This window comes from Sinohyriopsis cumingii, chromosome 1 (genome assembly GCF_028554795.1).
Source record: "Sinohyriopsis cumingii isolate HCF-2022 chromosome 1, ASM2855479v2, whole genome shotgun sequence".
Lineage (NCBI taxonomy): Eukaryota > Metazoa > Mollusca > Bivalvia > Unionida > Unionidae > Sinohyriopsis > Sinohyriopsis cumingii.
Genome location: NC_142961.1, coordinates 53,680,676 through 53,702,769, shown reverse-complemented (window position 1 = coordinate 53,702,769; position 22,094 = coordinate 53,680,676). Strand labels below are relative to the sequence as shown.

Sequence of the window (22,094 nt, the reverse complement as noted above, 5' to 3'; positions counted from 1 at the left end):
AATAAAATGAAGTAAATTAAAATAGTTTTATCTTTTGTATCTTAACATACCTATCTCCTTTCTGTAATCCAGTACCATTCAGTTAGGTTATCTTGAGAACTGGGCTTCCCTAAAAGTTAGCCAATTTATGTGCATACCACATGGCTGGAGCATGTCAATAATCAAGTGTTGTAAGATTGTTTCCGGTGGAGTACTCACATTGTAGAGGATATAACTTTCCCATTAAATGAAGTGGGTAACTGATTGTTTCCAGTGGAGTACTCACATTGTAGAGGATATAACTTTCCCATTAAATGAAGTGGGTAACTGATTGTTTCCAATGGAGTACTCACATTGGGGAGGATATAACTTTCCCATTAAATGAAGTGGGTAACTGATTGTTTCCAATGGAGTACTCACATTGGGGAGGATATAACTTTCCCCTCAATAACATCAGATGCAAATCCACTGGCTAGAAATGCTGCACTTGAACTTATAATAGAACTGGGCATGGACTGCTGACAAAGCAGATCAACCTGGCAGACAGTGCAGAGGTAATGTTCATGTTACTGTGGAAACTGAGAATGATACAGTACACATACAGATTCAAGAAACAAGCAAGACCCAGTTAAACTTAACGAGCTGAATGCTTAATTAGATGGGATGCATCAGAATTCTTTGATTAAGGGGAAACTATCAAATGCTGGAGGGGGAGACAGAATAGAAGACAATTTACCCAGAAATAGCAAGTTAGGAATGGGGATGAAGATAATTTTCTTCCCTTTCTTGTAAATTCCTGGATGCAACACTGTATCTTGATTTTAATATGTGCCTTCAGCTTGTGTGTAATTGGATCCTGTGTCTTTTATTTTACATTTGTATTTTCTATGCAGACTGGGATAGCAGGTTGGATTTTATATCTTTTATGTTTATATTATTTCTATGCAGACTGTGAAGGAAAGTTGCATAAAGTTCAAGGTAGATGTTAACTTTCAGCTACGTTAGGCGCAAATGATGCTAACAACTTTTTTTCCATCTATACTTTCAGAAAGACTTTTGTACCTTTGCAGTACAGACAGAATAAGAAAGATAAAGCCTTTTTTTTTTTATAGGACCTTTCATTGTAATAATGACCAAGATATTAGGAGATCTAGTCAAGATTGGATTCTTATATTTGGTATTCTACTGTCCATATGGTGAGTAGCAATAGTAAGATTTTCTATGTCAGTATGTATGTGTCTGTGTATGTATGTATGTATGTATGCATGTATGTATGTATGTATGTATGTATGTATGTATGTGTGTGTGTGTGTGTGTGTGTGTGTGTGTGTGTGTGTGTGTGTGTGTGTGTGTATGTATGTATGCATGTGTGTCTGTGTATGTATGTATGCATGCATGCATTTGTGTATATGTATGTATGTGTGTGTATGTATGTATGTGTTTGTATGTATGTGTGTATGTGTGTGTGTGTGTGTTAATTGAACATAGCCAAATCGTTTATGATCTTCATTCATGCAATATCAATTGCAAACTTAATTACTCTTGAATTACTTAGAAACAGTTCTATGAAAAAAAGTGTTTTGCATTTTACTCATCTCAGAGTATCCAAAAGAAAGCAATTTCATCCAGAAAAAGTCCAACATATTGTAATTTAATACCAAGGGAATTGAATATAAGAGGTGTTGTTGCAGACCAATCAAGAAAATCTGTATTATTTTGTATTGCCTGTCACTGCAGGTGGAATAATATTTATCAAATAACCCCAGTGATTTTGAACTTTTGACACTTTTGGCTACCCCATTTGTAGCTATGTTTTGTCACCTTTATGTTGTTGAGATTGTCTTAAAGTCAAATAATAGTCCATTTGTGGAAACATCAAATGTAACATCTTCATAATCCTTTAAACAATTTGGAATAAAAAGACTTATAAAGTCATTAATCATCAGACCTTGGCCTTTGATGTTTTTCATTTTTATAAGGATTTTTGATATAGGCATGTCACATCAGACAAACAGTCATAAAGAGTTAACTAGGTATGTCATATAAGATAAACAGCTATACAAGGTTTAATAGGAAATACATTTAAGAAAAACAGTCACACAGGATTAAATAGGCATGTCATGTAAGATAAACAGTCATTCAGGGTTAAATTGGTATGTCACATTAGAAAATACAGGATTAAATAGGTATGTCACATAAGATAAACAGTTGTACAGGATTTAATAGGTATGTCACATAAGATAATAGTTGTACAGCATTAAATAGGTATGTCATATACGATAATAGTTGTACAGCATTAAATAGGTATGTCATAAGATAATATTTGTACAGGAGTAAATTAATATGTCACATAAGATAAACAGTTGTACAGGTTTTAATAGGTATGTCACATAAGATAATAGTTGTACAGCATTAAATAGATAGGTCACATAAGATAAACAGTTGTACGGGGTTTAATAGGTATGTCATATAAGATAATAGTTGTACAGCATTAAATAGGTATGTCACATAAGATAAACAGTTGTACTGGGTTTAATAGGTATGTCATATAAGATAATAGTTGTACAGCATTAAATAAGTATGTCACATAAGATAAACAGTTTACAGGGTCAATAGGTATGTCACATAAGATAAACAGTTTTACAGGGTTCAATAGTTATGTCACATAATATAAACAGTTTAAATAGGTATGTCAGATAAAATAAAAAGTTGTGTAGGGTTTATAAGTATGTCACATAAGGTAATAGTTGTAAAGCATTAAATAGGTATGTCACATAAAATAAACAGTTGTACATGGTTTAATAGGTATGTCACATAAGATAATAGTTGTACAGCATTAAATAGGTATGTCACATAAGATAATAGTTATGCAGCATTAAATAGGTATGTCATATAAAATAGTAGTTGTACAGCATTAAATAGGTATGTCACATAACAAACAGTTTTACAGGGGTCAATAAGTATGTCACATAAGATAAACAGTTTAAATAGGTATGTCAGATAAAATAAAAAGTTGTGCAGGGTTATATAAGTATGTCACATAAGATAAACAGTTGTACAGGATTATTTAGGTTAAATTTTTGTAAGGGAATTTTTGGAAAATACTTGGAATTATCAAGATTACCATTTTGTTCAAAATCTGTTTGGTTAACATTTGAATTTAGAAAGCTGTATGATCTGATTACTGTTGAAGGTAGGACTGCTGTAGTTCATGTTTTAAAGTGGCAAACTAATCTAAACTAAATTCATTTTTTGTATTGTAAGCCTGGGTGGGGGATGGGAAGTGGGGAGTGTTTTACATTTTTCAAACAGTATGAAACAGTATGGGAGATGTGTTATATAAGACGAAGATTTATTTTTCATTTAATTTGTCAAATTTGTTTAAAATTTGGTGATGGGTTGTCATCAAGCATGTGCTTTTCATCATATAAATGTGATGAACTTAGGAAATAAATTCACAAAATTTTAAATTATTTTATAAACTGGATGCAACATTGTACATGTATTTAAAAAGTACTTTTGCCAGTCAGTTACTTTCTGCAATGTTACATAATGAACATACATTGTTTTTGCATGTAAACTGTACCTCCTTCCAATATTTTACTGTTACTTTTTGCAACTATAACAAGAATATTCAGATCTGCTTTCAGATAGTGTGATGACAGATTGGGGTCTATACTGTTTTGTCTGAAATATACATGTAGAGTTAATAGACCCTGATCTACCAGCTGTGTAATTATGCAATATGCAGATCTTGGTCTCTGTTGTTTGTAGCTTGATGCGGGCTTTTGTTTGCATTTAAGGAGAATGATTCACATTTCTAAAAACTCTAATAAATTTAATGGAAATGAATAGATAAATCAAAATATTTACAATTTTTGCGGTATTTTTTTCCATATTTAATTTCTCTGCATGCAGTATTTTAGAAAAATAACGAAAACAAAATTATAAAGTTTAACAATGTATTTTTGTACATTAAAATATCTTCACTGTTTTATTATCTGCCTATATTTCCACAACATTGGTGAAAAATCATGATAATGTAGAAAAATCCCTAGTATGTGATCAGCCTTAAGATGCATGTTACATGCAGGGATGTATGGTACAATTATGCTTTGCAATTTCAAATTTGTTATTAAGAATTTTAAAGGACTTCATTCTTTTTCAGTGTGTGCATTTTGGATGATATTTGGTGGCACAAAGTTTCCTGAAGGTCAAGCTGGAAATCCCAATCGTACAGAAGTGATAGTAGTTGGCATGGGAACATTTAATGATGCCTTGTTTTGCATGTTCAGAATGACCCTTGTAGATGGATATGACTATGATGTAAGTATCACTTGAAGAGGCTTTTCTGGTAGCTGTATTTGTCAGTTTTACTCATTGATCCTTATACTGATATTCATATGCTTTGACATGTTTTAGGCTGAGTACATGCCACTTATATAAAAAAAATTGACATGTTTTAGGCTGAGTACATGCCACTTACATAAATTACATGTTTTAGGCTGAGTACATGCCACTTATATAAAAAAATTGACATGTTTTAGGCTGAGTACATGCCACTTACATAAATAAATTACATGTTTTAGGCTGAGTACATGCCACTTATATAAAAAAATCGACATGTTTTAGGCTGAGTACATGCCACTTACATAAATAAATTACATGTTTTAGGCTGAGTACATGCCACTTATATAAAAAATTGACATGTTTTAGGCTGAGTACATGCCACTTACATAAAAAATTGGACATGTTTTAGGCTGACTACATGCCACTTATATAAAAAAAATTGACATGTTTTAGGCTGAGTACATGCCACTTACATAAATAAATTACATGTTTTAGGCTGAGTACATGCCACTTATATAAAAAAATTGACATGTTTTAGGCTGAGTACATGCCACTTATATAAAAAAAATTGACATGTTTTAGGCTGAGTACATGCCACTTACATTAAAAAATTAGATGTTTTAGGCTGAGTACATGCCACTTATATAAAAAAATTGACATGTTTTAGGCTGAGTACATGCCACTTACATAAAAAATTGGACATGTTTTAGGCTGACTACATGCCACTTATATAAAAAAAATTGACATGTTTTAGGCTGAGTACATGCCACTTATATAAGAAATTTTGACATGTTTTAGGGTGAGTACATGCCATTTATATATAAAAAATTGACATGTTTTAGGCTGACTACATGCCACTTATATAAAAAATTTTGACATGTTTTAGGCTGAGTACATGCCACTTATATAAAAAATTGACATGTTTTAGGCTGAGTACATGCCACTTACATATAAAAATTGGACATGTTTTAGGCTGAGTACATGCCACTTATATAAGAAATTTTGACATGTTTTAGGCTGAGTACATGCCACTTATATAAGAAATTTTGACATGTTTTAGGCTGAGTACATGCCACTTATATAAAATAATTTGACATGTTTTAGGCTGAGTACATGCCACTTATATAAAAAAGTTTGACATGTTTTAGGCTGAGTACATGCCACTTATATAAGAAATTTTGACATGTTTTAGGCTGAGTACATGCCACTTATATAAGAAATTTTGACATGAATTAGGCTGAGTACATGCCACTTATATAAGAAATTTTGACATGTTTTAGGCTAATTAAATCCCACTTATATAAGAAATTTTGACAAGGAAAAAACAAGTATCTGATTATTTGGAGTTCTTTTATGTTAGCGTTAAATTGTATTCATCCCATATCAACATGCAGACAAACATGAAGACAGGTCAACCAGAATGACATGTAAGTTGATCTTAAAATGGAATATACATGAGAAGCATGGTTCACTTGAGAAATAAATAAATAACTGCTCCGGTGGCCTAGTGGTTAGAGCATCTGTCTCAGATGTGGGAGATCATGGGTTCGAATTCCGGTTGAGTCATACCAAACACTTATAAAAATGGTACTAACAGCTGCCTTGCTAGGTGCTCAGCATTAAGAGGTTAGTGTTAGGAATTGTTGGCCTGGTGTCAGGATAACGTGACAGGGTGTGACATCATGCTACATGTCTGCAGCATGATGCCCCAGTGCTAGACATCACAATAAACTGCCACACTGCAGACATTGTAGCGATATGACTGAAAAATTGTTAATTTCTTACATGTGTGTTGGAATGGATAAGGTGCAGAATAGATAAACAGATCATGGTTCCATCATCTCGTTTTTATTCTTGCACCTATTCATCCATATAAAATCCTCCCTGATATGAGAGAGTTCAGTCCATCATTATGTTATTTTGTTCATTGAACCTCTTACTATACCAGCTTCACTGAAGCTTTATAAAAGAGAAGAGAGTAATAATATAGTAAATAGAAATTATTCAAAATATATATTGTACTTCTTTAATTTCAAAGATATATCATCTGTATTTAAATATTGACAGTATTGATATTCATATATATTCCATTTAGTTTAAACCTTAAGAATGATTATTTACAGTGCTATGTTGTTTTCTCTGCAAGTAAAATGATGTCAACATTTCCACCAAAACTTACCCTTTATCAGTAAATGCATGTACACTTTCTGTAGTAAGGTTGTATTTGATGTAATCTGGTTGTGCATAGTTCTTACATTGATTCAAGATCAAATACAAAGGACTCCACTGGTTAAGAAACTCACATAAGTAGCTCACCATAATTAAATGAAGCAAAGAAAAATTGAAAACATAAATGAAACAGCTCCTGTCTAAAATACTAATTAAAAATAAATAAGTATGATCAGTAAACAATATTCATTTCGTTAAGACTTAGACCTAGGAAAAAAGGTGGGATATAATGTAATGTGATGGGATATAATTTGATGGGATTTAATGTAATGTGATGGGATATAATGTGATGGGATTTAATGTAATGTGATGGGATTTAATGTAATGTGATGGGATATAATGTGATGGGATTTAATGTAATGTGATGGGATATAATGTGATGGGATTTAATGTAATGTGATGGGATATAATGTGATGGGATTTAATGTAATGTGATGGGATATAATGTGATGGGATTTAATGTAATGTGATGGGATATAATGTGATGGGATTTAATGTAATGTGATGGGATATAATGTGATGGGATTTAATGTAATGTGATGGGATATAATGTGATGGGATTTAATGTAATGTGATGGGATTTAATGTGATGGGATTTAATGTAATGTGATGGGATATAATGTGATGGGATTTAATGTAATGTGATGGGATATAATGTGATGGGATTTAATGTAATGTGATGGGATATAATGTGGCTTCTGTGTAGATAATGATTTAATTTTAGAACATATATGTTATTTTAAACTTGAATCTTCAGGCTGCAAACATGAGCTATTGTCAAGATAAATTCATACATTATTTCTGTATCTTTACTAAAAATCACTAACTCAGCTGGAAAGTTCATTAATTCCAGATTGTTTGCCACCTATAAATGGTTTTGATTTCTACATCCCAAAGATCCTGTATACAGAATCATCTTGTCTTGTGAAAAAGGCACTATCAGATTTATAATAATTGAGACTACAACAGATTTTCAGTAAAGATTTCGTTATTTTTGCTGGTTTTTTTGTATGATATTATTAATTATACAATAAATCTCAAACATATATTTATCTTTAAATTTTAGATTTCATTTCTATAAAAAATTAAAAATGTTCGATTATAATAGAAATCACATGTACCAAACATTTAAGTATCAATGAACAATGATTGTTTACAGGATGCATTGAAGAAAACACAAGAATACCTACTGGTTTTTTTTGTTGATGGTTCTCTAAAAATTGGATCAACAGTTATTAGCATTTTAACTAGATAACATTTTTCAGAAATAGACAAGAGACAATGATAAGGTGTTTTTTCTTTAAGTATACAACACATCCTGACAAATTATTTAATCAAACTCTTGTTTACTTTGGCATTAAAGCTTTGTAGTACTTCAAACAATTGGTGAAATTATTGTAAAATTTTGTGAACCATATTCAAATTCCTTTTAAACAAAGTACTTTACGTTATTGCTTTGTTTCACTGTTTATTTACAAGGTATCCAGTTAGTTTTATTATGATTGACAGCTAAGTATATTGAGGTGATCTTGCATCTAATTGACAGCTAAGTATATTGAGGTGATCTTGCATCTAATTCATTTACCTTCTTACCACTTTAGAGACAGTATTTCTGATGGTGTTAATTACAGCTTAGCTTAGCCAGTATGCTAATATCAGAATTGTGAAGTATTTTGTTATGAACAAGAAACTATGCATACCATTTTTTCACTCTCGAGACTTCATTTTTGATAAGAATTTTGATCAAACATGGTAAATAAACTTATATCATCAAGATATCTGTTGAGTTTGATCATGAGTGAGATTTACATATTTGATTGACAGATCTTGTCAACACTCTAGCAGTTATATTTCTGTTAAGATATTGATTAAATGTGCTCACTAGTCTTGTACTATAATGGCATGGATGAGTTTGATTAGGAATATGATTGACACATATTTAGGAGTAGTTTTATATCTGATTTGGTGCTTCAAGTTATGACTAAAGTGGTCACATTTGAACTTTCGAAGTCTAAAATGGCATATGAGTTGTTAACTGGTTGCCCTATAGTGACTTTCAGAAAAATAATGTTGCAACTATAAAATGACAGCACTTAGCAGTATTTAGTTACAAGTCCATGTGTATACTGTGTTTTACAATAATAAAATAATGGCAAATGTAGTTAATTAACAATATAATCCCTTTTCAAATGCAAGCCTTTTTGGATCCTGTATTAAGTCACTATCTTAACATGTGACTAGTCTGGCTTAAAAACTATAAGTGTCCAGTGTAATACTGACCTGGGCAGTAAACCGTAAGTGTCCAGTGTAATGCAACTGACCTGGGCAGCAAACCTTAAGTGTCCAGTGTAATGTGACTGACCTGGGCAGTCAACCCTAATTGTCCATTGTAATACTGACCTGGGCAGTAAACCTTAAGTGTCCAATGTAATGTGACTGACCTGGGCAGTAAACCTTAAGTGTCCTGTGTTTCATAATATCTCCCGATTTTTGCAGAGAAGTTCCAATTTTTACACTGTAGATTTTCATTTCTTCTTAAAGAAATCCTACATGTTCTTTTTTTATCACCTGTGGATATTGTTGTGATGAAATAATTATAATCACACTACAAAATTTTTTTCTTCAGTAAATAGAATGTTATGTTTAAACATTATTCACATTAATTTATGATTTTTTTAAAACCCTTCAGCTATACTAAAATCAGAAAATAAACCAAAACAAAAAATAAATCACAACAATAAAATTTCAGCAATTAGAGATTAATCCCAAGAATGATCACTGTGAATGCTGTAGCAATCTCCATTCCCACAAAAGAAACTTACAAGGCACTACTGTACTTTATATTCAGATTTTAATTACCATCATTAAATTAAAAGAAGGAAGAAAGAAACATACCATGCAGCTTATGTTCCCTCAAAAAAACTAATTCAGAATAAATATGTTATTTAATAAACAATATTTAATGCATTTTGAGTTGAGAATAAAGAAATAAGGTGGGATATAAAATATGGGGAAAATAGTTGCTTGAGACTGTATTTAATGAGATATGCACATAATAATGAGATGATCTTGCATGTGATTGGCTGAGCTTGATACCTCTCAAGATCTAGAGACTTAGTCTCTCATCTTGGTCAATAGGTTCTTATCATAAGGATGAGTTCAATTAATAGTAAGAGATTATACTACATAATAATTATGCTTCTGGAAAGAATTTTTTTTCAGACTATAATAATATATTTTTATTTGGCATAATTTATGGTTTGAGAGATAGTTTACACAGAATTGTGTTTTTACAATGCTATATAAGCCTACGTATTAGTGATATTGACAACTGTTATGTTATATAATCCAGTTGAGTAATATCAAGCCCATTGAGGCCTCTTGTTTTCTTCTAAAATATAAACTTTTTGTTTTTTGTATAATAACATTAAAATTTTATACTTTTTATAAGTAACTATATATGATCCAATTGAAAATTTCCTTTTTAGGGTACCAAGATTTTCAGCTAATGCTTCAGTAAAGAGTTAATATTATTATTAAGTAATGTTTTGTGTTTAGTAGATACATTTATCATCAAAAGCATGATGACATTGATTCCCTTTTTCTAAGCGTTAATTTTATAAAATTAAGCTATTGCTGAAATAGCAATCTTCAACGAGATCTGCAATAAGAACAGTACGCTAATATGTTTTTATTTAACTCATCAGTTTGGTTTGGTATTGTAAGACAAGTAGTTTATTCAGTGCTGAGAAGGCACACCATGGTAGCTAACCCAGGCAGATCCAGTGGTAGGGCTGTAACCACTATGCTTCTGTGGCTCCTTTTCATTTATTAGAAATTTTACTCTGTCCCATTATGTAAAAGTTATTAATTGAAATTTTTTCTGTTGTGAATTTGCCCAGAAAAAAAAAACTGAAGATTAATTTAAATAGAGTGTCTTGCTTAGGTTATACTTTCCAGAATGTATATATTTGTTTTCAGTTGCATGAAAGTATGTATGTAAATGACCATTTACTTGCTTGAAATGTATCTCTGCTTTCCATCCTCGCCTAATCTTAAAAAATATTCATTCAAGAAAATATAGTTTTTGCCATAAAAATTGTTATTTATATGCCTCAGCAATTCTTTGAGAAGAGTTGTTAGACAAGATATTTTTAGCAAAGATCAAGGTCATAACATAACTTTCCATAGCCATACTGCTGTAAATTAGAACTTTTATAATTATTGATTGATGTTGGCAAAACTTTATCAGTGTATATATTAATATACAGTACATAAAAAAAATTGTGAATAATTGTTCTCTTATCAATACTGCACAATCTTACATTGAAGATAAAGTAATGACTGTAACCTTCCTTGTGACTTGTACAATATTCAGTACTAGTTACTGATAATTATTAGTCATTTTCTTTTTTTATGTTTGATATATGTTATAGATACAGCTTACCCTAATTTGTAATATTTTGCCATTTATAATATTCCTAATATCTCTTTCAGACAAATAAGAAAGTAGTCAAAGATTACATTATGTCTAATATCCTAATATCTCTTTCAGACAATGAAGGAAGTGGATTATGTTATGTCTAATATCCTAATATCTCTTTCAGACAATGAAGGAAGTGGATTATGTTATGTCTAATATCCTAATATCTCTTTCAGACAATGAAGGAAGTGGATTATGTTATGTCTAATATCCTAATATCTCTTTCAGACAATGAAGGAAGTGGATTACATTATGTTTAATGTCCTAATATCTCTTTCAGACAATGAAGGAAGTGGATTACATTATGTCTAATATTCTTGTTGGCTCCTGGTTGTTTATATCTGCAATTCTTGTGCTGAACCTATTCATTGCCCTCCTGTCTGACACCTTCCAGAGGTTAGTGTAATCATTTTTTTGTTACTTTAATAAATTATAAATTAATAAAATGATCATCTTTTCTTTTTATAGAGTTCTCATTTTTCTTTTAGTCTTAATGTATACACTTTACAGTAAATTAAATGTTCTGTCTCAGAGGCATGGAGATGTAAGGAATCATAGAAGATAGAAATAAAACATAATTTTGATTTGGCCATTCATGCATCAAGGATTGAAAGCTAAAGGACTACAAAACAATTGTGCATGGACATACATGGATGCAAGAATAAATTCAAACGACTATAGGATGAATAAAATGAATCTCTTCTTAATGTGCAGACATCATAGTACATGTACAGTGTTGGTGGTATAGATTATAGTGCTGAGCCTTGTATGCAAGAAATTGAACATGACAAAACAGATTTATTTTATACAAGCACAGTTGTGTCATTAATACCACCAAGGTCTGATTTAGATGTTAGACAACTGAATTAACTATTGAAGAATCACAGTTGATCTTTTACAGAACACTATATTTACTGTTGCTCACAAAATGGTGGGCCGAAAGAGAACCTATTTTACTGAAATTATATACATCTGACTAGAAAGGAATTGTTATCTTTTTTTAATAATATTGATTATTATGTGAGCATTCTTAAATCAACTAAGAGCTCATATTGTAAACTCTCTGAGGAAAACAGCCATATTTATCCAGCGTTTACAGACTTTGAATGCCAATTAAATTTGAGTTCATCAGGAAGGTATTTTTTGTCTCAAAGGTTATTATTATATTTTGATATCAGAGTCTAAAATCAATTGTTATGTATATTTGATTTGATTAATATTTGATTTAATTTAATTGTTTGTAAGTTTAAAAAAAAACTATTTTTAATTTCATTACATGTCAATGTAATGTAATTTTGTTTACTAAGAATTTGAAGAAAAAAACAATGTCCTGAACATAAATACCAGTAAACCTTTTGCCTACAAATAAAAATTATCTCAAAATATATTCTACAGTCATGGACAAAATTCAGCTATGTAACATGTTTACAAATGAAGATCACAATTTATAACCATGGAAAAAAGTTAAATACAAAATATAGATATACATCACACACAAAATGAAAAAACATCACAAATTGTAGGTTTGAAGTTGGATCCAGTTCTGTTCTGGAGATTGCTAACACTTTGAGATCCAACAAGAAACTGATTTGCTAGTATTAGTTGGCAGCTTAAACAAACATTGACAGAGATAATCAGCAAATGTTCCATGAATAATATGCCAAGGAGAAGATTGAGAGAAAAGACAATGCGAATTACAATATGACTGAAAGATAATACCAAAATACAAAAGTTTCCAAACATTTTTTTATGCACATTCTGACCAGAGAATAGATTTTTTATATTTGGACCAAACATTCTTCATTTGTTTTACATACTCAGGGGATTCTATAGTACATGCATCCAGAGCATTTAAATGTTCAAGACTTATCTTGAACATTAGAGGAAGCATACACTAGACTATAATTCTACATGCTATCATAATTGCCATCAAGGTACTTTCATCAGATACTGCCAGACAAATATTTTACATACTATCAATGTTGCCATCAAAGAGCTTTCATCAGATACTGCTAGACAAAAAAATATACATACTATCAATGTTGCCATCAAGGGGCTTTCATCTGATACTGCCAGACTATAATTCTACATGCTATTAATGTTGCCATCAAGGGGCTTTCATCAGATACTGCCAGACTATAATTCTACATACTATCAATGTTGCCATCAAGGGGCTTTCATCAGATACTGCCAGACTATAATTCTACATACTATCAATGTTGCCATCAAGGGGCTTTCATCAGATACTGCCAGACTATAATTCTTCATGCTATCAATGTTGCCATAAAGGGGCTTTCATCAGCTACTGCCATACTATAATTCTACATACTATCAATGTTGCCATCAAGGCGCTTTCATCAGATACTGCCAGACAAAAGTTATACATACTGTCAATGTTGCCATCAAGGGGCTTTCATCAGCTACTGCCATACTATAATTCTACATACTATCAATGTTGCCATCAAAGAGCTTTCATCAGATACTGCTAGACAAAAAAATATACATACTATCAATGTTGCCATCAAGACGCTTTCATCTGATACTGCCAGACTATAATTCTACATACTATCAATGTTGCCATCAAGGGGCTTTCATCTGATACTGCCAGACTATAATTCTACATGCTATTAATGTTGCCATCAAGGGGCTTTCATCAGATACTGCCAGACTATAATTCTACATACTATCAATGTTGCCATCAAGGGGCTTTCATCTGATACTGCCAGACTATAATTCTACATGCTATTAATGTTGCCATCAAGGGGCTTTCATGATACTGCCAGACTATAATTCTACATGCTATCAATGTTGCCATCAAGGGGCTTTCATCTGATACTGCCAGACAAAAGTTATACATACTGTCAATGTTGCCATCAAGGGGCTTTCATCAGATACTGCCAGACTATAATTCTACATACTATCAATGTTGCCATCAAGGGGCTTTCATCTGATACTGCCAGACAAAAATTATACAAACTATCAATGTTGCCATCAGGTGCTTTCATCTGATACTGCCAGACAAATAGTATACATGCTATCAATGTTGCCATCAAGGTGCTTTTATCAGATACTGCCAGACTACATGTATAATTCTAAATACTATCAATGTTGCCATCAAGGGGCTTTCATCAGATACTGCCAGTCTATAATTCTACATACTATTAATGTTGCCATCAAGGGGCTTTCATCAGATACTGCCAGACAAATATTATACATACTAACAATGTTGCCATCCAGGGGGCTTTCATCTCATACTGCCAGACTATAATTCTACTTACTATCAATGTTGCCATCAAGGGGCTTTCATCAGATACTGCCAGACTATAGTTCTAAATACTATCAATAGTGCCATTCAGGGGCTTTCATTTGATACTGATTTGATTGAGTAAAAATGCAGTTTTTGTCTCAGGAACTCAAAAGATACTGAACTCAAATTGAGTATGTAATTGTTACCAATGAATCTTGCCAGATAGCAGCTTTACAGTTTTCATAGCCATCTATGACTCGCAAATAACTGGCAATTTTATGTTTACTTTTATCTGGAAAATCAGGTGTTTGCCATCAATATTGACTCCTAAATATCTGAATCTGACTCCTACATTTTACATCTTTGGCATCAACTGACTTCAAATATTGAATTGCTAGCTGGAACTTGAATGGACTTATAATATGGAATTTTCCAGTTGGAGTTCAGATGGGACAATTGTGTGAACTTCTAATATGGAATTGCTAATTTGAGTTAAGATGGGACTGTTGTGTGGATGTTTAATGTGGAATTGCTACTTGTGGTTCAGATGGGATTTTTGTGTGGATTTCTAATATGTAATTGGTATCTGGAGTTCAGCTGGGGCTATGATATGGACTTCTAATGCAGAATTGCTAGTTGGAATTTGGACAGGACTGTTGTGTAGACTTCTAATATGGAATTGCTAGTTGGAATTCAGATGGGACTTTTGTGTGGACTTCAAATATATAATTGGTAATTGGAGCTTAGATGAGACTGTTTTCTGGACTTTTAATATGGAATTGCTTGTTGGAGTTCAGATGGGAATATTGTGTGAACTTTTAAGAAGGAATTACTTGTTGGAGTTTTTGTGTAATTAACAATGTCTCTGTAGAATAGCAGGCATGTGCTTTTAAAAAAATGGTGCAAATATAGTATAGATCAGGGGCACACAACCTTTTTCAGCCAAGGGCCAGATTGCATTTTCTAAGACCACTCGAGGGTCGCAACACTAATTTCTTTAATATAATTACTGCTCACAGGCCAGATTTCTGTGTTGTTTTAATTTGATGTGAGGGCCAGACATTACACATTCGTGGGCTGGGGGTTGTGCACTCTTGGTATAGATAACTAACATTGTGGAAAAAATATGGTAATTTTTAAAATATATTTAGAGAAGATGAAGATTATAAAACCAGCAATATCTAGCCGTATTTTGATATGACTTGTGCTCAGTACATGCTGTATATATGTGAAGATAGTTGACATAAAGCATGGAGACAGTGACAGAATATTCATCTTATGTAAAGGTCAACAAAGATCACCCGAAAAAATTATACTTGATAAATTGTTGGTGCAAAGTAATGCAAGAAGTGATTTGATTTCTTTGGATCAAAGTGACCTTTCATTGACAACTCTTTTGTATCTCGTTGGCAACCTATTCATAAATTTGGGTGAATATATAGGCAGTGGGACTAGAGATAATTGGAAACTGTTTCTTGCTTTATGACCTCTTTATCTGTGGAACTTGACATTGCAAAACTTTTTTGTAAATGTATGGGCATCATGTTGGTAATAGCTGAAAAATCCGTATTTAGTTGAACTCCAGGCATGTTGTAGAAATTATGTTACCATAGTGACCATGACCTTTAGCCATATGACATCAAACATTGCTTCAGGTTATTGAAGCAGAACTACTTTTATTTTGTGGAAAGTAAAAGATTCCACCAAATGAACTGACCAAGAAAGCTGTAGCATCATTCTTCAGGCCATAAATGAATAAAAATAGAAATATATGTTGTTACTTGCTTTTTCTTACATTTTGGTGGTTACTTTTTTATGTTTGGTCAGTTTGAGTTTAATTCAAAGCTTAGCTTGAATTTTGACCTTGATCTCTGATCTTGACATTGAAGAGAAAAATGATAACATTGTTTTATTAAATCTTGATTTACTTAGCTTTAAATAATGTTTATCCAACTTTCCTGACTAAAGTCTCATAGAAGGCACATAAATAATGACTGACCCCAGAGATTGTGGACAGGGGGGATAAAAAGAGTCCTGTTAAATATACAGTTGATGGAATGTTTCTGAAGATAATGACCCTAAATCATGTATGTTCGCATATTGTAAATGTAAATATATTTAACTTGTTTCATCCTCTAGGTATATTACTGTGTGTTAACTGCTCTTCAACACTTTCTTATTGTGACATAAATTATTAGATGCAAGTGTTAAAAGTATTAAGTTTGTTGAAGCAAAAAGATGTATATGCAGAAAAGACAGTAAATAAGTTTTAAGACTGAAGAGGTACAAGTTTTGCTGATAGTGAACATAATATTTGGCTTTCAAATAATAATCACCATGGAAATACTGAAGCAAATATATTTGCTTCATATGGCTTCTATAATTCTACATGTATTGAAGGAAAATCTCAAATTGTGCAGAATCCATGAGTTTCTACAACCATTAGTGTCAAGAGCTGCACCACTTTTGGATTTGCAAAGAAAGGCTGTAGAATTCTTAATTTAAATATACAGTATATCTTACCTAAACATGATCATTTTCAAATTAGGAAGACATGATGGACAAAATCATGAGAAGGAGGTGTGATGAACCATGTTTGAAAATGTTACTGTTAAGCTAGATTCTGACATGCTTGCTGAAGGCCATTCCTCATTTAAATGTATCATAAAAATATTATTTGTATTCATACTTGTGCAACTCAAATCTGAGACACTAATAGACCACATATTGGAAAATATAAGTGAAGTAAAAGTACCAAATTTGTCAGTTTGTGATTGCTACATTCTGTGTATCACTAGGCATACACCAGAAGACAGTGATCACTACACTCTTTATATCACTAGGCATAAACTATAAGTCAGTGATCACTACACTCTGATCATCACTAGGCATACACCAGAAAACAGTGATAACCATGCTTTGTATATCACTTGGAATACACCAAAAGACAGATAGTATTGGACTAGAGTTGTTGAAATATTAAGCAACAGTAATTGCCAAGACAATAATACATATAATAAACCAAAGTATTTCATGATTTGCACAAATCTGAAAAATCCTTGAATTCCATGGGTTAATTGAAATTGAGAATTTCCAAAATGTTGCTTTAATCCTTGAAAAGTCTTGAATTTTGCCCAAAACTCTATGAATTTATCAGCAGGAATACAAATTTTTAAAATTAATCAAATATATCACGTTTTTAAATATAGGGTTTTGTTAATTAATTATTTTCCACAAAAATAAATAAAATGGGATTAAATTGTGTGGATCAAATGACAAATGACACTTGTGAAGGAATTAGAAATTACATTTAACATAAAAAGGAACAGAAAAGAAATTCTGAAAGAGTTGTGCTTACTTTAAGTGTACATATAATAAAATCTGTTTCATAGCAAGGTTTGTTTTTTAACATACTTTTTCCAAGTTTTGCCATCTTTTATGTGACTTCAGTTAAGAAACTTTACAATGATATACCAGCAGGGAAAATCTTCAACCTTTTGTGAGATAGCAGTTTGTAAATAAAATGTTGAACCTCTATTTTGCGTATTTTAGAATTTTTATCTTCATCTTTTATTTTGTTTACCTTTTCAGAATGTTAACATCATAGCCTTTGTCTTTTATTTGTAGTTTTTTCATATTTTTTAATGTTTATTTGGAAATGCATAATTTTGTAATTCTTTGTTTACATTTTCAGAACTAATCTTTAATTGCCATCATACAGACAGTATTGAGCTGACATGCCATTATACTCTAATACACACACACACACACACACTTGCATGCATGCATGTGTATGCACACACACACACACACACACACATGCATACATACATACATGTTTTACTTATGACATTTGCTTGTCAGAATTTTTTAATGACATATATTAATATTCCATATAGCATTTGCAGATTTGACCAACTGCATTTTTACTTTTCTTCAGAGTGTATGATAATGCAAAAAGCATTGCCTCCATGCAACGTGCTATCACTATTTTGGCATTCTGGGAAGGCATGAACCAGAACACTCGGGACAGGTTTCTGCAGGAAATTAAAACAGAATGCTCTCCCCTGATTAAGTACTTTGATGATGACATGACCCAGGATGAGGATGAGGATATCAAGAGATTAACAATGCAAATCAAGGTTAGTTAATGTCAAGAATTTTTCCAAGCTCTTCAGTTTTTATTACTTCTGGAAATTTGTCAAATACCAGCATATTCTTTACAGACATGGCTAAAAGTGGAAGCAAAAGATAAAAATAATCTGTGTTGTTAGTCTCACTTTTTAAGTAAATGCAAAGCATTGTTATGTTGATGTTGGTAGTGGAGGAAAGCCAGTATTATAGTATTTTTGCAAACAAATTATTCAGCCAATAAGGAATCCAATGAAACTTGTCAGCCTTAATGTTTAGCATTTTGGAAGTAATTTGTTTTTCATCATCGGCTTGGAATGGGTAAGTTCAATCGCCACCTCACAATTTCTACATATTTATATAGAAATAAATGCACTTTTGCTCTGAAATATGCTTTTATCTTTGGAATCTTTCATAAGTGGACAAAAACTTTCTTTTAAAACCATATTTATCCTTCTGTATTTCTTCTGCCTCAACCCTTTTACCTCTTTGTCCTAGCTCCTAGATCATAAGCTGGAAACATTTGAGACCTTTTCTACACTTTCTAGTTGTAAAAACCCATGTAACCCCAAATGACCTCTGGATATGGACATACCATATTGAGGATGGTCTATTAGTCTCAGCTTGGAAACTATTTATAGTTTATAATCACATCCTAAAAGTGTGTGTGTGTGTGTGTGTGTGTGTGTGTGTGTGTGTGTGTGTGTCATGACAAGGTGAATTAGAATATACATACAGCATTGTATCCAGGGTTTATCCCTACCCCATGGGATAGGCTTCAGTAGCATAACTTTAGAACTATTTAGAACTTCAAGTTTCCATTGTTATATCATGGATGTAGAAGTCCATGACTGCCAAAGATGTTATGTACTGAACTGTGATACAGTGAGAATGATTGAAAGTTCATTGAGTGCATGTCTGTGCAGTTAAATTAATTTTTTCACTTAATGTAATACTAAGCTTCATGTTGTATTTGTTCAACACAATTTGTCATACATTCAAATGTTAAATTCAGGTTCAATAGTTTAATTATGATCTTGGGGTCCATAGCAGTATTGCATTATATCCAGAATCAAGTTATAATGAAGGTCATTATAACGAGTTAGAACTCTGTATATGAAGGCCATTATAATGAGTTAGAACTCTGTATATGAAGGCCATTATAACGAGTTAGAACTTTGTATATGAACATGAATGGAATAATGTTTCTTCTTGCTTTCATTTAGATTTTTGTCTGACTTTTCAGGAAGATCTTGATGAATTGAAAACTAGTTGGCAGAATAAATTTGGCAAAGATAAAGATGAATTAAAGGTGAGTTGGTTAGCAAATAAAAGGCATTTGGTATAGTCTTTGTTGCCAAGGTTTAACAGGCCCAACCTTTATTAAACATTTTGACCAAGCACATACTTAGTTGAACTTACCCAGGCATTAATCCAACAGCTAGTTTGTGTGCATTGTGTGTCAATTATGCATTGATAAGTAAAGTCATCTGAAAAAGAACCAGTATAGAAATTTTGTAGCACACTGGCACCTTCCGACAACAAAGAAAATTGCATAGCACACTAGTATCATGTAACAACAGGAAAAAAAGCTCATTACACAGTGGCATCATCTAACAAACAAGAAAATCTCTTGGCTCACTGGCATGATCTATCAACAGAATATGTATAGTAATGGGTGTGGTCTCGTTCATTGTTTTTTTTTAACAGCTTTGAAGTTTTTAGGATAGAAAAGAGCAGATAGGTCAATCATTTTTAAAACTTTCCATTTATGGCTTGATTTATCAAAAGCTTATATTCATGTAATTATTTCTGCTGCATTTGCCAGTTCTTTTTAATAGATAAATATGTTCTCAAAGTTGACAAATTTTTGAAGCTAGATTCAGGTTTACTGGGGCTGTTATCACCAAATTTCTTTTGGTACAGCCATTCACTAACTACAATGGTGGATCAGAAGGGAATTTTACATAGTAAACACTAAAGAACCATTTATTTCCACCTTTATATAGAAACACATCTCCACCTTATTTTATAACCGTTTTATTTGCAGGTGATCACAAGGTTCTCTCCCTTGAAGTGATATTATTTTCTAATAATTTGAATGAATACATTTATGGTTTTAAAAAAATGTATTTCTTTGTCCATACTAGCCATTCCACCCATGATGGCTTATACTCTGTCTAATAGAAACCTTTCAAGACAAAACCCTCTCATTTAATCAATATTTACCAAATTAACTACATTTCTAATTCCAAATATTCTCTGTTGTTAGTAAAATTGACTTGGTAAACTCAAAAGGTCATAAAACCCAATTTCTAATTCATCCTAATGGTCTCCACCAAAACCCAAATTCTTATTGATCCCAAGGGTTTTCATCAAAACCCAAATTCCTATTGATCCCAAGGGTTTTCATCAAAACCCAAATTCTAATTTGATCCCAAGGGTTTTCATCAAAACCCAAATTCTTATTGATCCCAAGGGTTTTCATCAAAACCCAAATTCCTATTGATCCCAAGGGTTTTCATCAAAACCCAAATTCTAATTTGATCTCAAGGGTTTTCATCAAAACCCAAATTCTTATTGATCCCAAGGGTTTTCATCAAACCCAAATTCTTATTGATCCCAAGGGTTTTCATCAAAACCCAAATTCTTATTGATCCCAAGGGTTTTCATCAAAACCCAAATTCTTATTGATCCCAAGGGTTTTCATCAAACCCAAATTCTTATTGATCCCAAGGGTTTTCATCAAACCCAAATTCTAATTTGATCCCAAGGGCTTTCATCAGAACCCAGATTCTAATTTGATTTCAGGGATTTCTGTCTTGACTGGTTTACAGTATTATATGGAAGTATGAGATGATTGAAATTGATTCATTCCCTGTCAACCACATGGTCTGTTCAAAGTGCTTTTTTCCACATCAGTTAGAGCTTTCAAAATTAAACTGTCATTTTCAGTTATAGATCTGGAAATAGTTTCCTTTTTCGAGCATATGTTATTCTGAATTTTACTGACAAAAAGGATCAGAGCGGATTGAAAATACCTAAAGAATATACAGTAAATTGCTCCTGTGTAAAGTTATTATGATTTCACAGTTATCAGTATTTTTCCTCCAAATGGTCAAAGAAGCCAGTATAGTAAATTTCTTATTAAGTAGTAGATGGGCTTATATAGTATTTCTCCAACATATAGCCAAGGAAGCCAGCCTAATACATTTATCTCAAAATAATGAATGGGCTTATGCAAAGATGCAAACTCCTCCAATTCAACAGGAGCACCTTTAAGAATTAGGCCATCCTTCCAAGAAAAATCTGTGCTCAGACTGAAACATCAAAAACTTAGATATTTTTGCCATTCAGAAATACGTTGAAATCATTTGGGTTTTTTTATGTATATAATCAAGCAGACATCTTTTTATTGTAATGCATTTCCCATTTTGGAAAAATTAACTGATCAAATTTCTGCATTTTCATAGTTGCAATAATATTTTGCTTTTCATCATCCTGTGTTGTTTTGGTTCTTCTCTTGTGTTGTATAAGTCTAGAAGCTGTCATTTGGCTATGGTCCCTTGATTTTTTTCAAAATACCAACCTCAGAGTAGAATCTGCAACCAAAACAAAAAAGAGAAAGCACAAACAGAAATTTCAGAAGAGGTGTGCATGACAGAATCTAGACTG

At 32.1% G+C, this 22,094-nt stretch overlaps 1 protein-coding gene across 1 annotated transcript in view; it reads left to right on the top strand.

Moving 5' to 3' along the window:
- The window catches only part of LOC149806884 (uncharacterized), a 183,864-nt gene that overhangs the window by 134,530 nt on the left and 27,240 nt on the right, over window positions 1-22,094 (top strand). The window contains exons 14-18 of the mRNA XM_089931672.1: window positions 1,092-1,175; window positions 4,148-4,305; window positions 11,322-11,437; window positions 18,229-18,430; window positions 19,666-19,731. Coding sequence (XP_089787798.1) covers window positions 1,092-1,175; window positions 4,148-4,305; window positions 11,322-11,437; window positions 18,229-18,430; window positions 19,666-19,731 — 626 coding nt within the window. The remainder of the gene's footprint in view (window positions 1-1,091; window positions 1,176-4,147; window positions 4,306-11,321; window positions 11,438-18,228; window positions 18,431-19,665; window positions 19,732-22,094) is intronic.